Genomic DNA, 20,131 nt, shown 5'->3' with positions numbered 1-20,131 from the left:
GCAAGTAAGGGAGGGAAAGATATGTACAGAAGTGTACCGTAAACCTTCTGCATCAAATTCCCTATTACATTTTGATAGTGCCCACCCCCTGTACACCAAACGATCTTTACCCTATAGCCAGTTTCTTAGGGTTAAAAGAATTAATAGTGATTCTACAGGGTTCGAGCAGCAATCAATCGAGTTATTTGATAGATTCCGAAAACGGGGGTATCCACAGGCGGTATTGAATTGTGCCCATGATAAAGCAGTTGCGGTAGATCTACAATCGATGAAGAGAAAAAAACTGAAGAAATTCACGTTTTGTTTTAAATTTGGACCGCTTGACAGTCAAATAAGAGCTGCTATTCGCAAGAATTGGCAAATCCACAGACAGGACGGTGATCTGAAAGAAATGGTAGATAGGGGTCCTTTATTTGCCAGTCGACGTAGCAAAAATATCAGGGATTGTCTGGTCCATAATCGGTTTGTTTCCGATCGAGAAAATTGGTTGACCGACAATATCCCTAAAGGTAATTTTAAATGTGGACGGTGTAACTTCTGTGTTTATCATCTCACGGGCAATAAGGTCAGAGTTAGTCAAATACAGCACACAGTACGAGATTTTATATCTTGCAGAACCCTGTATACTGCATATGTCATTTTTTGCCCGTGTGGATTTTTTTACATTGGCAAACCAATCCGGCCTTTATTCGTAAGAGTCAGGGAGCACTTCGGGTCCGTGAGGACGGGCAAGGGTGTTCCCAGATTAATTGAACATGTCAAAACTCACCATGCTGGCAACGTCCAGACGCGCCGCTTTGCGGGATTAGAAAAGGTCTCCTTACCGGAGGGAGGTGGGGATTTGCACCAACTCCTTCTGCGCAGGGAAGCTAGGTGGATACTCCGCGCAGGCGCGTTAGGGCCCCTTGGTTTAAACGAGAAAATTGATATGTTGGTCTTCCTGTAAGCTGCTAATTGTAAATTATGTTTGATGTGGTCTATAAGGCTTATCTCATAGAGAATGTTTTTAATCTTATATGTGGTTTTATTTTCACTAGATTTCATGTTCTGATGTGCGGTGGTTGCACCCACCGTGACGCTGGGTGAGGGGAGGAGTATGTGGCCTGCATTGAGCTATAAAATCCTCCCGGTGATCACTCAGCCCCAGGACCCGTTGAAGTGCCTTGACGCACGAAACGGCCGTTGTCCGTATTTGTTCACATCCCTCCCTGCTGTGTTTTGTATGATGTCCTAATAAAGTGGTGACTGATTTACCTGGGTAAGTGCGCTCCATATTTTCTTTTTTTGTTTCCATGGACATTGCATTTGTTTTTCTGGACGCAGCACCCCATTGGTAAAATAGAGGATTTTTTTGGCCACAGTATAGCACAAAAAGGTTGTGGTTTGGTGTTTGGCGTTTTTTGGGGTCAGCCTTATACAGCAGTGCGGAGGTGCATTTTCTGTAGTTTATACATTAAAAATTACAACTTGGCTTACAAAAAACAAACCCTCATACGATTAAGTGGACAGAAAAATAAAAAAAAGTTATAGCTTTTGGAAGAAAATGAGGGAAAAAAAACACCAAGGTTACTTACCGGTAGCCGGTTTTTCCAGAGCCCATGACAGCACACCTGAGAGGGGATCCGCCCAGTCAGGACAGGAAACCTACTGAAATAAAAGGGCGGTACCTCTACCTCGCTTCAGTTGGTTTTCAGAGCATGAGAGGCCCCCTTGGTTAGTTCACATGGCAATCTACCACCACATTATAATAACAAAAAACACCCAATTAAAAGTGCGCACAAAAGGGTGAAAAAGGGAGGGAGGGAATATACAGGTGCCGTCATGGGCTCCGGAAAAACCGGCTACCGGTAAGTAACCTTGGTGTTTTCCCGTCTCCCATGACAGCACACCTGAGAGATTTTTGGAGAAAGGAACACCTTAGGGAGGGACCACCGCTTGCAGCACCCTTCTACCAAATGTAAGGTCAGTAGAGGAAGATAAATTCAGTCGGTAGTGTTTAAAGAAGGTAGTAAGTGAGGACCAGGTAGCGGCCTTACATATCTGATCAATCGATACCTCGGCTTTTTCAACCCAGGAAGTAGCCACAGCCCTGGTGGAGTGAGCCTTGATGCCCTCAGGTATCGGAACGCCACATGCAGCATAGGATAAGCTAATGGCCTCCCTAATCCATCTGGCAATAGTACCTTTGGACACCCCATGACCTTTCCTGCTACCCTGGAAAGCTACAAATAGAGACTGATCTTTCCTCCACTGACTGGTTAAGGATATGTACTGTAACATAGACCTCCTTACATCAAGAGTATGAAACCTTTCCTCACCTGGATTTCTAGGATTAACACAAAATGAGGGTAATACAATCTCCTGACTCCTATGAAATTTAAGAACTACCTTAGGTAGATAAGCCGGATCTGGTCTTAAAACCACCCTGTCGTCATATATCTGTGTGTATGGAGGACAAACAGACAGGGCTTGCAAGTCACTCACCCTACATGCAGACGTTAAAGCTACCAGTAGCACTGTTTTTAGAGTGAGAAATTTTACCGATAACTCTTGCAAAGGCTCAAAAGGACTTTTAGTTAGAGCACCTAAAACCAGATTCAAATCCCAGGGAGGAATTTTCTGAATTACTACAGGTCTAGACCTACTGCATGTTTTAATGAAACGGGCTACCCACTTATTGGAGGATAAATTACAATGATATAAAGCTCCTAACGCTGACACTTGAACCTTAAGCGTATTGGTTGCCAACCCTAGTTGTAAGCCTGCTTGTAGAAACTCTAAAATAGCACCCACAGGAGCCTCATCCGACAAAGGTTGTCCTAAAAACTCTAGAAACCTCTTCCATGTCCTACCATAAATTCTCGATGTAATCGGCTTCATACTTCTCAACAGGGTGGAGACTAGCCCTGGCGAGAATCCCTGTCGGCTTAGTAATGCCCTCTCAAATTCCAGGCTGCCAGATGGAAGCCCTTCACTTGAGAGTGGCATACTGGTCCCTGGGTAAGCAGGTCCGGAACCTCTGGTAGAATCCATGGATCGGTTAGCGACATATGTCTTAGGAGAGAAAACCATGGTCTTTTCGGCCAAAATGGAGCAATCAGAATCACTCTCGCCTGCTCCAGTCTGATCTTCCTTACTAATACCAGAATTAATGCTATCGGTGGAAACACGTAAGCGAGGCTGAATTTCCACGGTATTTGAAGGGCATCTACTGCAACCGGGTTCCCCCTCGGGTCTAACGAGCAGAACCTCTCCACCTTCCTGTTGTGAAGAGTGGCAAATAAGTCTATTTCTGGTTTGCCCCAGGCCTGCACTATCTGTTGGAATACTCTGGGACTCAGCGACCATTCTCCCTGTCTTAGCTTTTTGCGACTTAAGTAGTCCGCTTTCGTGTTTTCGACCCCCTTTATGTGCAGAGCTGTGAGGGACAGTAGGTGAGATTCTGCTAACTGAAGAACAGATGTTGCCCCCATAAGTGAAAGGGACCTTGTTCCCCCCTGATGGTTGATATAAACTACTACTGCGTAATTGTCGGACATAACTCTGGTATGACGACCCTGAAGGATAGGAAGGAAATGTCTTCCTGCCCTTTCTACAGCCCATAACTCTTTTACATTGGATGTCTGATGTGTTTCTGTATGGGACCAGGATCCCTGTATCGAAAGGGTCCCTAGATGTGCACCCCATCCTGTACCACTAGCGTCCGTTGTGATCACGTCTTCTATCGGAGTTAGCCACTGACCCCTGAGCTCAAGTGATCCCTTACTGACCACCAGATTAGGGAATCTCTGACGCCTACTGAAAGGTGAACTTTTCCCTCCAAACGCCCTTCTAACAATCTTTATGTTGACAGGACCTCCCACTGTAATTGCCTCAGGTGAAACTGTGCCCATTTTACAGCGGGAATACAGGATGTTAGTGACCCTAGCAGGGACATCGCCTTCCTCAGTGTCCTTACAGGCTAATGTATCGCCAATTCCACAAGACTTTGTATTTTGGATAACTTGCTCTCCGGCAGGAGACAGAGTTGGTGCGTGGAGTCCAGAACCAACCCCAGGAAGGACTGAACTTTCTCTGGTATTAATCTCGACTTGGCGACATTTATTTTCCAACCTAACACTGCTAGGGTCGTAGTCACCTCTTCTATTTGTGCAAGACAGTGATCCACTGATCTGCCTATTACAAGGAAGTCGTCTAGGTACGAAACAATGACTGTCCCGGGAACGGAGGAAGGACATGACCTCTGACATTAATTTTGTAAATATTCTTGGCGCTATCGATCGACCAAATGGAAGGGCAGCATACTTGTAGTGTTTGAGTTGCCCTTGGACAAACACTGCTACCCTCAGAAATTTTTGATAGTCCCGATGAATTGGGACATGGTAGTAAGCGTCTTTTAAGTCTATAGCTGCCATGAAGCAGTCCGGGAACAGCATCTTTATTGCTGAGTTTACCGACTCCATCTTGAAGGAGTAATTTATTACTGACCGATTGAGTTTTCTTAAAGGGAACCTGTCACCACGTTTTTGGAAGATGGGATAAAAATAGCGTTAAATAGGGGCAGAGGTGGGCGTTACATTAGCGTGTTTGTTATGCGTTTATTACCCACCTAAGTTGCCGAAATACCTTTGCAAAGTCTCCGTTTTCGCCTGTCAATCAGGCTGGTCTGGTCAAAAGGGCGTGTTGTCTTCCCCCAGATTTTGCGTAGTTTTCCGTTGGTGGCGTAGTGGTGTGCGCATGCCCAAGGTCCCGAATCCTCTGCCAGGGGATTTAAAAGAGCGCGCTGTTCGTTATTTCATTGGTGATCGGTGGGCGCGGCCATCTTCCTTTGGCCGCGCGTGCGCAGAAGCGGCGCTCTGCTGGCCGCGGCTTCAGGAAAATGGCCGCCGCGATATCCATCTGCGCACGCGCGGCATCCCGCGGCCATTTTCCTGAAGCCGCGGCCAGCAGAGCGCCGCTTCTGCGCACACGCGGCCAAAGGCAGATGGCCGCGCCCACCGATCACCAATGAAATAACGAACAGCGCGCTCTTTTAAATCCCCTGGCAGAGGATTCGGGACCTTGGGCATGCGCACACCACTACGCCACCAACGGAAAACTATGCAAAATCTGGGGGAAGACAACACGCCCTTTTGACCAGACCAGCCTGATTGACAGGCGAAAACGGAGACTTTGCAAAGGTATTTCGGCAACTTAGGTGGGTAATAAACGCATAACAAACACACTAATGTAACGCCCACCTCTGCCCCTATTTAACGCTATTTTTATCCCATCTTCCAAAAACGTGGTGACAGGTTCCCTTTAAGTTGACAATAGTCCTTAGCGAGCCATCTGGTTTTCGTATCAAAAAAGAGAGGGGAATAAAAACCTTTTCCCTCCTCTTCCCCTGGAACTTCTACTAGGACCCATTTTAGAACTAGCCCCAATACCTCTGTTTCCAGAGCTAGCTGTTCCTCCGGAAGTTTTCTGTGTGGTGTCAACACAAAAGTCTGTCGAGGTGGATGAATAAATTCTATTTTTAGTCCGTTGCTGACGACACTCAACACCCAATAACTGGGGGAAATACTTATCCAGGCATGAAGAAAAAAAAAAAAAAAAAAAAAGAGAGCCCTCCCCCTACTTCTGGCTTGGCGTCATTGGGAGGGCTTTTTTGCCGATGTGGGGGGTCCCTTAAACATGTACCCAGATCCTTTTCTATCTCTATAGTCCCAGTTCCTTCTATCTCCCGGAGGGCGACCTCTATTAAATTTTCCTCTCCGAAAATAAGACCTTCTGATATCCACCGGAAAGCGAGGAAAACCTTTTTTCTTGTCGCCTGCTTTTTCTAAAATGTCCTCCAGCTTCTGACCAAAGAGGAATTTGCCGTCGCACGGAATGGAACAAAGTCTATTTTTTGAGGGTAAATCCCCTGGGCACCCCTTTAATCACAAGGCACCTCTTGCTGCGTTAGACAATCCCGCTGCCCTAGCTTCTAGTCTTACAGAGTCTGCTGAGGAATCTGCTATGAAAGCTGCCGCTCCTTGTGCCATTGCCAAATTGGCTAGGACCTCTTCTCTCGGCACTTTAGATTTCAACTGATCCTCTATTTGTTGCAGCCAGACAATAAGGGAGCGGGCAACACATGTTCCGGCTATTGCCGGATTTAGACCTCCTGCGGCTGCCTCCCAGGTATGTTTCAAAAAAGCATCCGCTTTTTTGTCTAAAGGGTCTCTTAGGACGCCCGAATCCTCTAAGGGTAGGGATGACTTTTTAGATGACCTAGCCACCGCACCATCAATCTTAGGGACTTTATCCCATACTTCTGAATCCTTTTCCTCAAAAGGATATGGTCTCTTAGAAGCTGAGGGAAGGCTACCAGACTTCTCAGGCTTCTTCCACTCTTTTTCTATAAGGGCTTTTACTTTAGTATTAACTGGGAAAGTACACTTCCTTTTCTCCTCCAAACCACCAAACATAATGTCCTCTACCGATCTAGATGCTTTCTCCTCCTTAAGGCCTATTGTAGCCCTAACTGATTTCACCAGTTTATCTGTGTTCTCAGTTAGAAAGCATGGTCGACCCCCAACATCGCTATCTAAAGAGGAGCCAGAGGACATAGAAGAGGATGAAAAGGGAGACAGAGGTTCCTCTTGATATTCCTCGCCAGACTGAGAGGCACCAGAATCCGAAACAGTCTCTAGGCTTTTGCTACTTTTCTTTTTAAGGACTGATTTTAAAGACCCTTTAACCTCTGCCCTAATCATGGCCCTGAGGCTAGAGGCAAAGCCAGGGGATTCAGCCTGAATAGTCTTTTGGATACAGTCCGCACAGAGGCTTTTCTGCCATTGGACTGCTAGCGGGACTTTACAGAGGGCACATTCTTTCTTCTTCCTCAGTGCCTGACAAGTAAGCAGAGAAATGTAGCCCGTTACCACCAATGTGACATTCACGAAGATCACTCACCACACGCTGACACTCAAGGGTAGCGGATTTTGAGGCCGATCTGGAGTACGGACAACGTCCCTCCTAGAAGCTGAGGAGTCCTGCGACTTTCGATCCCCGGACGACTGCCGCTTCTCCTATTAGTATGCTGGTGACCAGACATAGCACCTGGTAAGATCTCTTGCTGCTGCTGTAGCAATGGCTGTTGTGGGTGCTGCTCCATACAATCCTCCATAGTGGAGCTCTGTAGATGTGAGCACTTCCACTGTGGACTCACCACCTTTTGAAAGGTGATCCACTCTGCTCACCACCTCATCCGGCTCAGAAATTGCTCCTCCCCCACCTCTGCGCCCACCAGGAGACCGCCAGAAGATCCCTGTGACCCGGCCAGCATTTGTCTATGGGCGCCGCCATCTTGGATCCGGCGCGCAGCACTGACGTCATGCAGGCACGCCCATTCCCAGCGTGCAACGCCTGCCGCGCACCCGGAAGCTAGACCCAGGGCCGAAGGCAGCAGCAGAGAGGGCAGAGAGCTGCGTGGCAGCCGCAGAAGAGCCACAGGACTCCGGACTGCGCTGACCCGACGCCCGCACATGCGCGAAGGCCCCAGGACCTGCGAACGGCGCTTCCACAGCCCGAAGGCCGGTATACAGGCTCTCTGCCTGTTCTTCCAGTGCCGGGACAGGAGTGGGTGAGTCTTCAAAACCGCCATGATTCCAGAACTAGGGCTCCCATCAGGACAGGAAACCCAACTGAAGCGAGGGAGAGGTACCACCCTTTTATTTCAGTAGGTTTCCTGTCCTGACTGGGCGGATCCCCTCTCAGGTGTGCTGTCATGGGAGACGGGAAAACAAAAAATAAAAACAAAAGCAGAAAAATCGCCCGCTCCTGGAAGTGTTAAAGTGGAAAGTTTAAGACCACAGCCCTGAACCAGTCATCACTCTAATAGAAGAGGTAGGCATCTTGGATGACTGTCCAGGAGCACAAACTCACCAAACACCCTGGAGGTCATGGCAAAAGCGACAAAGGTGTAGTCGTCTAAAAGACCTGCTTCAAGTCTCAAACAAGGACCTACCCGAGACCAAACAAAGGAGGTGAGAAAATGGAAAACATTGCTAGATTCCTCAGACTCCAAATATCCAGGACTCTAAGGAGAAAAGGCTAAGAGATCAACTAACGAACAGACAGAATGAGGGCTGAACAAACGAACTGACCCAGCCACCTAAAGGGGAGGCCTCATCAGGCTATTAATGCTTATTCCAAATCATACCTTAAAAAAAAAAAAAATTTAAAAAAAGAGAAAGGAAGCGATGTCAACTTGGGAAGAAAAGCTGGGGATCCACTGAAAGAAGAAGATAGATGGAAAAGAGGACACAAGGTGACCTGGAAATAAGGCTCCTGGAGACATTTATTCCAGTGTTTTTGAACTGTGGTCAAAGAGAAGATAAAAGGGACTCAACTATAGAAGTCTCCAAGAACGCATGAACAGTTGCCTTTGTTTCTGAAATTAAAGGAATGGTCCCTGGTAAGGTTGTAAAAAAAAATGGAATGGGAATCTTCCACTGACTGCAAGAAAAGCTGGAGCAAAGCTAACAGGGCTACTTGAGGGCCTCACTAATCTGAGAAGTCTACATTAGCAGAAAATAATTTGGCTGGTGGCTAGTGAAGGCACTAAAAGGTTGCAGATTAGTGATGAGCGAATATACTCATTACTCGAGATTTCTCGAGCACGCTCGGGTGTCCTCCGAGTATTTTTTAGTACTCGGAGATTTAGTTTTTCTTGCCGCAGTTGAATGATTTACATCTGTTAGCCAGCATAAGTACATGTGGGGTTGCCTGGTTGCTAGGAAATCCCCACATGTACTTATGCTGGCTAACAGATGTAAATCATTCAGCTGCGGCAAGAAAAAATAAATCTCCGAGCACTAAAAAATACTCGGAGGACACCAGAGCGTGCTTGAGAAATCTCGAGTAACGAGTATATTCGCTCATCACTATTGCAGATTCACCAGATATAGAGATCTCTGTTGATAGGTCTGGCACCCTCTTGGAAGTGGTCAGAATTGCATCCGGTTCCCTTGTGCCACAGATTTACTTGTCAATAAAGAGGTCAGATGACAGTCTGGTTTGTTTGTGCCAAAGGCCCTACTGAGCACTTTCTTTTAGATGGTTACTCCCACTCCCAGGGGGAGTAACAGTACAATCTGGATCAATGGCATGATACTTTACGCTGAGGGGTCTCTGCCTGATGGACTCACAGTGGGAAGTCGTCAGAGTACTGTCTGGTACGGTAGTGTATTATGCCATACTATGAGGGCATGTTTGTTGTACTGATTCACTCAGGAAAACGTCATACTGAGAGATCTGAGCTTGTAGGTTTGACTTAATTTTGGAAATGGTCCGTGTAATATATGGTTCACTATACATCATAACACTGAAAGAGAACATTGATTGATGGTCTGATTCATTTACGGGAAGTCAGAATATTGTGTGGTTTGATTTTGACGTTACGTCATACTGACAGGTCTCTACTTGAAGGTCTGACTCTTCTGGGTGGTTGTCCAACTGCGGTAAGGTTCACTTAGTAAGTTATGTCATATACTAAGAGCACTGTCTGCTAGTTCAATTACTCCTCCAGGGAAGTAAATATAGTACAGTCAGGTGCGCTTACGAGATACATCATACTGAGTAAATCACTCTGATTGTCTGGCTCAACTTGGAAGTAATCAAACAGTCTAGTTTTCTAGCTCAATCTACTATACTAGAGTGACTCAGCCTGTAGGTCTGGCTCACTGAGGAAAGTGGTCAGAGACGCCCTACTTAGAGGGCTTTGCCAAATATTCTGCTCCACTGTGGGAAATGGTCCACATATGTGATATGCCCTACTAAGAGAACTCTGCTGGTCTGACAATGTGAGGAATGTTCAGAGTACAGTCCTTTCTGGTTCTCTTGCAATGCGTTGTTTAGAAAGGCCTCTGCTGACGATTTTAACTCACTGTGGAAAGTGGTTGGGGTACATCAATCAGTTTTGTGATGCACTATTTAGACGGGTCTCTGCTGGTGGGTCTGACTCACTCTGGGAATTGGTCAGAGTAGCATCTGGATTACAGGCTTCGCCATGTTGTAAAGTCTCTGTTGGTGGGTCAGAATCACCCTGGGAAGTGATCAGGTGTTGTCTGAAGTGTCAGCTTCCTAGTGGCAGCAAACATCATCCATGGTTTAAAAAAACAAAAACAGGTTTTGGAGGCAAGTGGTTAATTTGTCTTAGCCTAAATCAGATCCTCATACTATACAAAATAGGTAACAGCATTTACCATACAAATCAACCCATTTTAAAACGTTCACACCTTACAGCATTTTAATCTCATCAGGTATTTCACATTATCTAGGGACAATTGGAAAGTAAAAATGAAAAGTTACAGTTCAATATAAATTTAGCCCCCAATTTTTACCTAGATTAACCCCACACATACACACAATTTTGTATCCAATTTCTGCCCCGTATGGCAAACCTCTACTGTTTGAGCTCAAGGCTTCAATATTTTGAAGTGCAAATTTTGCTGGATTGGTTTCCATCAGCCATATCCCATTTGAAGAGCCCCAGAGAAACCCATATTGGAATATATAGCTGTTAAGGAATTCACCTAATGGAGTAATTTATAGGTGTTTCAAACATTGCTTTACTATGTGGAAAAAAAAAATTGTTACAATATTATCTATATTTACCGTATATACTCGAGTATAAGCCGAGATTTTCAGCCCATTTTTTGGGCTGAAAGTCCCCCTCTCTGCTTATACTCGAGTCTTACCCAGGGGTCGGCAGGGAGGGGGAGCGGGGGCTGTCTAATAATACTCACCTGCTCCTGGCGCGGTCCCTGCAGTCTCTGCTTCCCAGCGCTGCAGCTTCTTCCTGTAGTGAGCGGTCACATGGTTCCGCTCATTACAGTAATGAATATGCTGCTCCACCTCCCATAGAGGTGAAGCCGCATATTCATTACTGTAATGAGCGGTAACGGTGACCGCTCAGTACAGGAAGAAGCACCAGAGCAGGGGAAGCAGGGACTGCACCGCGCCAGGAGCAGGTGAGTATAACGGGGAGCGCTGCGAGATATTCACCTGCTCCTCATTCCAGCGCCGCTCCGTCCTCAGCATCTTCTGCAGTGACGCTCAGGTCAGAGGGCGAGGTGACGTGGTTAGTGCACGCTCTCTGCCTGAACGTCACTGCGGAAGACGCTGAAGATGGAGCGGCGCCGGAACGAGGAGCAGGTTAATATTGAAAGAGCCGGGGGCCTGAGCGACGAGAGGCGAGTATGTGATTTTTTTTTCTTTTTTTAATCTCAGCAACAGCAAATGGGGCAAGTGTCTGTATGGAGCATCTTATGGGGCCATAACGTTTGTGCAGCACTATATGGGGCAAGTGTCTGTATGGGGCCATAACGTTTGTGCAGCACTATATGGGGCAAGTGTCTGTATGGAGCATCTATGGGGCCATAACATTTGTGCAGCACTATATGGGGCAAGTGTCTGTATGGGGCATCTTAGGGAGCCATAACGTTTGTGCAGCACCATATGGGGCAAGTGTCTGTATGGGGCCATAATCAAGGTTTGTGCAGCACTATATGGGGCAAATATCTTTATGGAGCATCTTATGGGGCCATTATTAACCTTTATGCAAGATTATATGGGGCATATTTTAATATGGAGCATCTAATGGGGCCATCATAAACTTTATGGAGCATTATATGGGGCTCCTGATTCAATATGGATATTCAAAAACACTTAACATACTGATGTCTCAATTAATTTTACTTTTATTGGTATCTATTTTTATTTTTGACATTTACCGGTAGCTGCTGCATTTCCCACCCTAGGCTTATACTCAAGTCATTAAGTTTTCCCAGTTTTTTGTGGCAAAATTAGGGGGGTCGGCTTATACTCGGGTCGGCTTATACTCGAGTATATACGGTAGTTAAAAAAAAAAAAAATTGAGATAAGAAAAAATGCACCCTGTAATTTATTTAACAAGGTATTTAGAATACAGCAATATCCTATATGTGCTTGTACCTACTGTTTGGACACATGACGAGGCTCAGAAGGAATCACTAAAAACTATATTAAACTGATAGAAAATTTACTAGTACTCTATGGGTAAATCCCGCTGTTAGGTTTTCTTTAAAAATTTCATATTCCTGATCTGAAGACTGGACTGCGGCAAATCGCAACGCTCAATGATTCAAGTTGTTTGCTGGATACCAAATGATAAGAGGGAGAAGTGCAAATTCTCTGATTTAGTTTATGAGCTGTTAGCATGAACTCCAGTTGTCATGATCGCTGGGAGGTGACCATCAGGAATATATGGAATTAAAATTCATTCATTGACATAGCCTACTGATCTTTCTTTTTAATTTTTTTGCTTTACCTGTTGGAGTGCTGCAGTATGCAGTAGTCTTCATGAAGTTGCCCCTTCACATCTGGAACAGAAACAGTGATATTTAAGCCAAATTCAGCAACAAACTACAAAAGACCTTTTATCATGTGTACTTATAACAAGATAGGAAAACAAAAAAAACAGGAGGAAATCTTTTCAGACATGATTTTTTCAATCACACAACATACAGGTGCTTCTCACAAAATTAGAATATCAAAAAGTTAATTTATTTCAGTTATTCAATACATAGTTACATAGGTTGAATAAAGACCTAGGTCCATCAAAGTTCAACCTTTCTCCACCAACAGTACATTTCATCATTAATCTAGCTATAATCTGCAATGTTATGTGAAAAAAAGTGAAACTCATTATATAGAGTCATTACAAACAGAGTGATCTATTGCAAGTGTTTATTTCTGTTAATGTTGATGATTATGGCTTACAGCCAATGAAAACCCAAAAGTCATTATCTTAGTAAGTTAGAATATTTTATAACACTAGCTCGAAAAATTATTTTTAAATCCGAAATGTTGGCCTACTGAAATGTATGTTCAGTAAATGCACTCAATACTTGGTCGGGGCCCCTTATGCGGCAATGCGACGTGGCATGGAGGCGATCAGCCTGTGGCACTGCTGCTGTTATGGAAGCCCAAGTTGCTTTGATAGCAGCCTCCAGCTCGTCTGCATTGTTGGGTCTGGTGTCTTTCATCTTTCTCTTGACAATACCCCATAGATTCTCTATTAAACCAGGTATAGGTACTTTTGGCAGTGTGGACAGGTGCCAGGTCCTGCTGGAAAATGAAATTTCTATCTCCAAAAAGCTTGTCTGCAGAGGGAAACATGAAGTACTCTAAAAATTCTTAGTAGACTGCTGCGCTGACTTTGGTCTTGATAAAACACAGTGGACCTACACCAGCAGATGACCGCTCCCCAAACCATCACCGATTGTGGGAACTTCACACAACCTCAAGCAGCTTGGATTGCCTTCTGGACATCTGTCAAGTCAGCAGTCTTCTCCATGATTGTGGAGCCTACTGAAATGGATTAGGGGCCTTTTTAAATGCTTAGAAATCCTTTGCAGGTGTTTTTTGTTAGTTATTCTAATTTACTGAGATAATGACTTCAGTTTTCATTGGCTGTAAGCCATAATCATCAACATTAACAGAAATGAACACTTGAAATAGATCACTGTTTGTAATGACAATATAACATACTAGATGGTAGCCCGATTCTAACGCATCGGGTATTCTAGAATATGTATGTAGTTTATTTATAAAGATTTTAGAATAATACATTGAATACATATATATCTATGATTGGATTCGGACTGCGCCTGTTGCTGATTGTTCGCGGCCGGCCGTAGTATATAGCACAGCCCACGGAGTATATAACACAGCCCACGGAGTATATAACACAGCCCACGGAGTATATAACACAGCCCACGGAGTATATAACACAGCCCACGGAGTATATAACACAGCCCACGGAGTATATAACACAGCCCACGGAGTATATAACACAGCCCACGGAGTATATAACACAGCCCACGGAGTATATAACACAGCCCACGGAGTATATAACACAGCCCACGGAGTATATAACACAGCCACGTAGTATATTACACAGCCACGTAGTATATAACACAGCCACGTAGTATATAACACAGCCACGTAGTATAACACAGCCACGGAGTATATAGCACAGCCACGGAGTATATTACACAGCCACGGAGTATATTACACAGCCACGGAGTATATTACACAGCCACGGAGTATATTACACAGCCACGGAGTATATTACACAGCCACGGAGTAAATAAAACAGCCACGTAGTAAATAACACAGCCACGTAGTATATAACACAGCCACGTAGTATATAACACAGCCACGTAGTATATAACACAGCCACGTAGTATATAACACAGCCACGTAGTATATAACACAGCCACGTAGTATATAACACAGCCACGTAGTATATAACACAGCCACGTAGTATATAACACAGCCACGTAGTATATAACACAGCCACGGAGTATATAACACAGCCACGGAGTATATAACACAGCCACGGAGTATATAACACAGCCACGGAGTATATAACACAGCCACGGAGTATATAACACAGCCACGGAGTATATAACACAGCCACGGAGTATATAACACAGCCACGGAGTATATAACACAGCCACGGAGTATATAACACAGCCACGGAGTATATAACACAGCCACGGAGTATATAACACAGCCACGGAGTATATAACACAGCCACGGAGTATATAACAGCCCACATAGCATATAACAGCCCATGCACGCAGTATATAATAGCCCATGCACGCAGTATATAACACAGGCCACGAAGTGTATCGCACAGGCCACGCAGTATATCGCACAGGCCACGCAGTATATCGCACAGGCCACGCAGTATATCGCACAGGCCACGCAGTATATCGCACAGGCCACGCAGTATATCGCACAGGCCACGCAGTATATCGCACAGGCCACGCAGTATATCACACAGGCCACGCAGTATATCGCACAGGCCACGCAGTATATCGCACAGGCCACGCAGTATATCGCACAGGCCACGCAGTATATCGCACAGGCCACGCAGTATATCGCACAGGCCACGTAGTATATCGCACAGCCCACGCAGTATATCGCACAGCCCATGTAGTATATTGCACAGCCCACGCAGTATATAGCAATGTGGGCATCATATCAGTGTTAAAAAAAAAAAAAAGAATTAAAATAAAAAATAGTTATATACTCACCTTCCGTTGGCTCCGGATCCAAGCGAAGCGGTTACCGACGCTCCTCGGGCGCTCCGGACCCAAGAGTGCATCGCGGTCTCGCGAGATAATGACGTAGCGGTCTCGCGAGACCGCTACGTCATCATCTCGCGAGACAGCAATGCATGGAGCGGTCACCGGAGCGTCGCAGGCCGGTTCTGGATCCGAGGGGCCGACGGATGGTGAGTATATAACGATTTTTTTTCACATTAGATCTTTTAACCCCTTCATGACCCAGCCTATTTTGGCCTTAATGACCTTGCCGTTTTTTGCAATTCTGACCAGTGTCCCTTTATGAGGTAATAACTCCGGAACGCTTCAACGGATCCTAGCGATTCTGAGATTGTTTTTTCGTGACATATTGGGCTTCATGTTAGTGGTAAATTTAGGTCGATAATTTCTGAGTTTATTTGTGAAAAAAATGGAAATTTGGCAAAAAATTTGAAAATTTCACAATTTTCACATTTTGAATTTTTATTCTGTTAAACCAGAGAGTTATGTGACACAAAATAGTTAATAAATAACGTTTCCCACATGTCTACTTTACATCAGCACAATTTTGGAAACAATTTTTTTTTTTGCTAGGAAGTTATAAGGGTTAAAATTTGACCAGTGATTTCTCATTTTTACAACAAAATTTACAAAACCATTTTTTTAGGGACCACCTCACATTTGAAGTCAGTTTGAGGGTTCTATATGGCTGAAAATACCCAAAAGTGACACCATTCTAAAAACTGCACCCCTCAAGGTGCTCAAAACCACATTCAAGAAGTTTATTAACCCTTCAGGTGTTTCACAGCAGCAGAAGCAACATGGAAGTAAAAAATGAACATTTAACTTTTTAGTCACAAAAATGATCTTTTAGCAACAATTTTTTTATTTTCCCAGCGGTAAAAGGAGAAACTGGACCACGGACGTTGTTGTCCAATTTGTCCTGAGTACGCTGATACCTCATATGTGGGGGTAAACCACTGTTTGGGCGCACGGCAGGGCTCGGAAGGGAAGGAGCGCCATTTGACTTTTTGAATGAAAAATTGGCTCCAATCTTTAGCGGACACCATGTCACGTTTGGAGAGCCCCCGTGTGCCTAAACATTGGAGCTCCCCCACAAGTGACCCCATTTTGGAAACTAGACCCCCCAAGGAACTTATCTAGAAGCATAGTGAGCACTTTAAACCCCCAGGTGCTTCACAAATTGATCCGTAAAAATGAAAAAGTACTTTTTTTTCACAAAAAAATTATTTTAGCCTCAATTTTTTCATTTTCACATGGGCAACAGGATAAAATGGATCCTAAATTTTGTTGGGCAATTTCTCCTGAGTACACCAATACCTCACATGTGGGGGTAAACCACTGTTTGGGCACATGGTAAGGCTCGGAAGGGAAGGAGCGCCATTTGACTTTTTGAATGAAAAATTATCTCCATCGTTAGCGGACACCATGTCGCGTTTGGAGAGCCCCTGTGTGCCTAAACATTGGAGCTCCCCTACAAGTGACCCCATTTTGGAAACTAGACCCCCCAAGGAACTTATCTAGATGCATAGTGAGCACTTACAACCCCCAGGTGCTTCACAGAAGTTTATAACGCAGAGCCGTGAAAATAAAAAAATAATTTTTCTTTCCTCAAAAATTATTTTTAGCCCAGAATTTTTTATTTTCCCAAGGATAATAGGAGAAATTGGACCCCAAATGTTGTTGTCCAGTTTGTCCTGAGTACGATGATACCCCATATGTGGGGGTAAACCACTGTTTGGGCGCACGGCAGGGCTCGGAAGGGAAGGCACGCCATTTGGCTTTTTGAATGGAAAATTAGCTCCAATCATTAGCGGACACCATGTCGCGTTTGGAGAGCCCCTGTGTGCCTAAACATTGGAGCTCCAGCACAAGTGACCCCATTTTGGAAACTAGACCTCCAAAGGAACTAATCTAGATGTGTGGTGAGCACTTTGAACCCCCAAGTGCTTCACAGAAGTTTATAACGCAGAGCCATGAAAATAAAAAATAATTTTTCTTTTCTCAAAAATGATTTTTTAGCCCACAATTTTTTATTTTCCCAAGGGTAACAGGAGAAATTGGACCCCAAAAGTTGTTGTCCAGTTTCTCCTGAGTACGCTGATACCCCATATGTGGGGGTAAACCACTGTTTGGGCACATGCCGGGGCTCGGAAGGGAAGTAGTGACGTTTTGGAATGCAGACTTTGATGGAATGGTCTGCGGGCATCATGTTACGTTTGCAGAGCCCCTGATATGCCTAAACAGTAGAAACCCCCCACAAGTGACCCCATTTTGAAAACTAGACCCCCCAAGGAACTAATCTAGATGTGTGGTGAGCACTTTCAATCCCCAAGTGCTTCACAGAAGTTTACAACGCAGAGCCGTGAAAATAAAAAATCATTTTTCTTTCCTCAAAAAAGATGTTTTAGCAAGCAATTTTTTATTTTCACAAGGGTAACAGGAGAATTTGGACCCCAATATTTGTTGCCCAGTTTGTTGTGAGTACGCTGATACCCCATATGTGGGGGTAAACCACTGTTTGGGCACACGTCAGGGCTCGGAAGGGAAGTAGTGACATTTGAAATGCAGACTTTGATGGAATGGTCTGCGGGCGTCACATTGCATTTGCAGAGCCCCTGATGTGCCTAAACAGTAGAAACACCCACAAGTGACCCCATTTTGGAAACTAGACCCCCGAAGGAACTTATCTAGATGTGTGGTGAGCACTTTCAACCCCCAAGTGCTTCACAGAAGTTTTTAACGCAGAGCCGTGAAAATAAAAAATAATTGTTCTTTCCTCAAAAATTATGTTTTAGCAAGTAATTTTTTATTTTTGCAAGGGTAACAGGAGAAATTGGACCCCAACAGTTGTTGCCCAGTTTGTCCTGAGTACGCTGGTACCCCAAATGTGGGGGTAAACCACTGTTTGGGCGCACGTCGGGGCTTGGAAGGGCGGGAGCACCATTTGACTTTTTGAACGCAAGATTGGCTGGAATCAATGGTGGCGCCATGTTGCGTTTGGAGACCCCTGATGTGCCTAAACAGTGGAAACCCCTCAATTCTAACTTCAACACTAACCCCAACACACCCCTAATCCTAATCCCAACTGTAGCCATAACCCTAATCACAACCCTAACCCCAACACACCCCTAACCACAACCCTAACCGCAACACACCCGTAACCCTAATTCCAACCCTAATCCTAACCCTAATCCCAACCGTAACCCTAATCCCAACCCTAACCACAACTGTAACCCCAACACACCCCTAACCCTATCCGTAACCCTAACCACAAGCCTAATCTTAACCCTATTTCAAACCCTAACCCTAATTCCAACCCTAACTCTAATTCCAACCCTAACCCTAAGGCTATGTGCCCACGTTGCGGATACGTGTGAGATTTTTCCGCACGATTTTTGAAAAATCTGCAGGTAAAAGGCACTGCGTTTTACCTGCGGATTTACAGCAGATTTCCAGTGTTTTTTTGTGCGGATTTCACCTGCGGATTCCTATTGAGGAACAGGTGTAAAACGCTGCGGAATCCGCAGAAAGAATTGACATTCTGCGGAAAATACAACGCAGCGTTTCTGCACGGAATTTTCCGCACCATGGGCACAGCGGATTTGGTTTTCCTTAGGTGTACATGGTACTGTAAACCTGATGGAAAACGGCTTCGAATTCGCAGCGGCCAATCCGCTGCGGATCCGCGGCCAATCCGCTGCGGATCCGCGGCCAATCCGCTGCGGATCCGCGGCCAATCCGCTGTGGATCCGCGGCCGATCCGCTGCGTATCCGCTGCGGATCCGCGGCCGATCCGCTCTGTGTGCACATGCCATAACCCTACCCCTAACCCTACCCGTAACCCTAACCCTAACCCTAGTTCTAACCCTAACCCTAGTGGAAAAAGAAAAAAAAAATTTCTTTATTTTATTATTGTCCCTATGGGGGTGATAAAGGGGGGGGGGGGGGGTTATTTATTATTTTTTTTATTTTGATCGCTGTGATAGAACCTACCACAGCGATCAAAATGTACTTGTAAGGAATCTGCCGACTGGCAGATTCGGCGGGCGCACTGAGCATGCGCCCGCCATTTTCCAAGATGGCGGCGCCCAGCGAGGAGATGGCCGGACACCGGGAGGATCGGTAAGTATGAAGGGGTGGTGGGGGGGTGGATCGGAGCACAGGGGGGGGTGATCGGAGCACAGGGGGGGGGGATCTGAGCAAGGAGGGAGCGGACAGGAGGACGGGGGAGCCGGCAGGCGGACGGAGGGGACCGGACCCCATAACGGAGGACTGGGGGGGCGATCGGTGGGTGTGGGGGGGGGGCACTTGAGTATTTCCAGCCATGGCCGATGATATTGCAGCATCGGCCATGGCTGGATTGTAATATTTCACCAGTTTTTTAGGTGAAATATTACAAATCGCTCTGATTGGCAGTTTCACTTTCAACAGCCAATCAGAGCGATCGTAGCCACGGGGGGGTGAAGCCACCCCCCCTGGGCTGAAGCACCACTCCCCCTGTCTCTGCAGATCGGGTAAAATCGGAGTTAACCCTTTCACCCGATCTGCAGGGACGCGATCATTTCATGACGCATACGCTGCGTCATAGGTCGCTTTGGCACCGACTTTCATGACGCAGCGTATGCGTCAAAGGTCGTTAAGGGGTTAACTATTGATGCCGCATAGGCAGCATCAATAGTTAAAAGTTGGTCACACAGGGTTAATAGCAGCGGTAACTGAGTGTGTTACCCGCGGCATAACGCGGTCCATTACCGCTGGAATTAACCCTGTGTGAGCGCTGACTGAAGGGGAGTATGGAGCGGGCACTGACTGCGGGGAGGAAGGAGCGGCCATTTTGCCGCTAGACTGTGCCCGTCGCTGATTGGTCGTAGCCGTTTTGCCGCGACCAATCAGCGACTTGGATTTCCATGACAGACAGAGGCTGCGACCAATGAATATCTATGACAGACAGACAGAAAGACGGAAGTGACTCTTAGACA

The 20,131-nt window shown here is 45.6% G+C and overlaps 1 protein-coding gene across 1 annotated transcript in view; it reads right to left on the bottom strand.

Moving 5' to 3' along the window:
- The window catches only part of ABITRAM (actin binding transcription modulator), a 97,220-nt gene that overhangs the window by 29,070 nt on the left and 48,019 nt on the right, over positions 1-20,131 (bottom strand). Inside the window, exon 3 of the mRNA XM_077267627.1 lies at positions 12,341-12,392. Coding sequence (XP_077123742.1) covers positions 12,341-12,392 — 52 coding nt within the window. The remainder of the gene's footprint in view (positions 1-12,340; positions 12,393-20,131) is intronic.

The sequence above is a fragment of the Ranitomeya variabilis genome, chromosome 6 (genome assembly GCF_051348905.1).
Source record: "Ranitomeya variabilis isolate aRanVar5 chromosome 6, aRanVar5.hap1, whole genome shotgun sequence".
Taxonomy (NCBI): domain Eukaryota; kingdom Metazoa; phylum Chordata; class Amphibia; order Anura; family Dendrobatidae; genus Ranitomeya; species Ranitomeya variabilis.
Note: the sequence above shows the minus strand (reverse complement) of the source record. Positions and strands in the feature narration are given on the sequence as shown.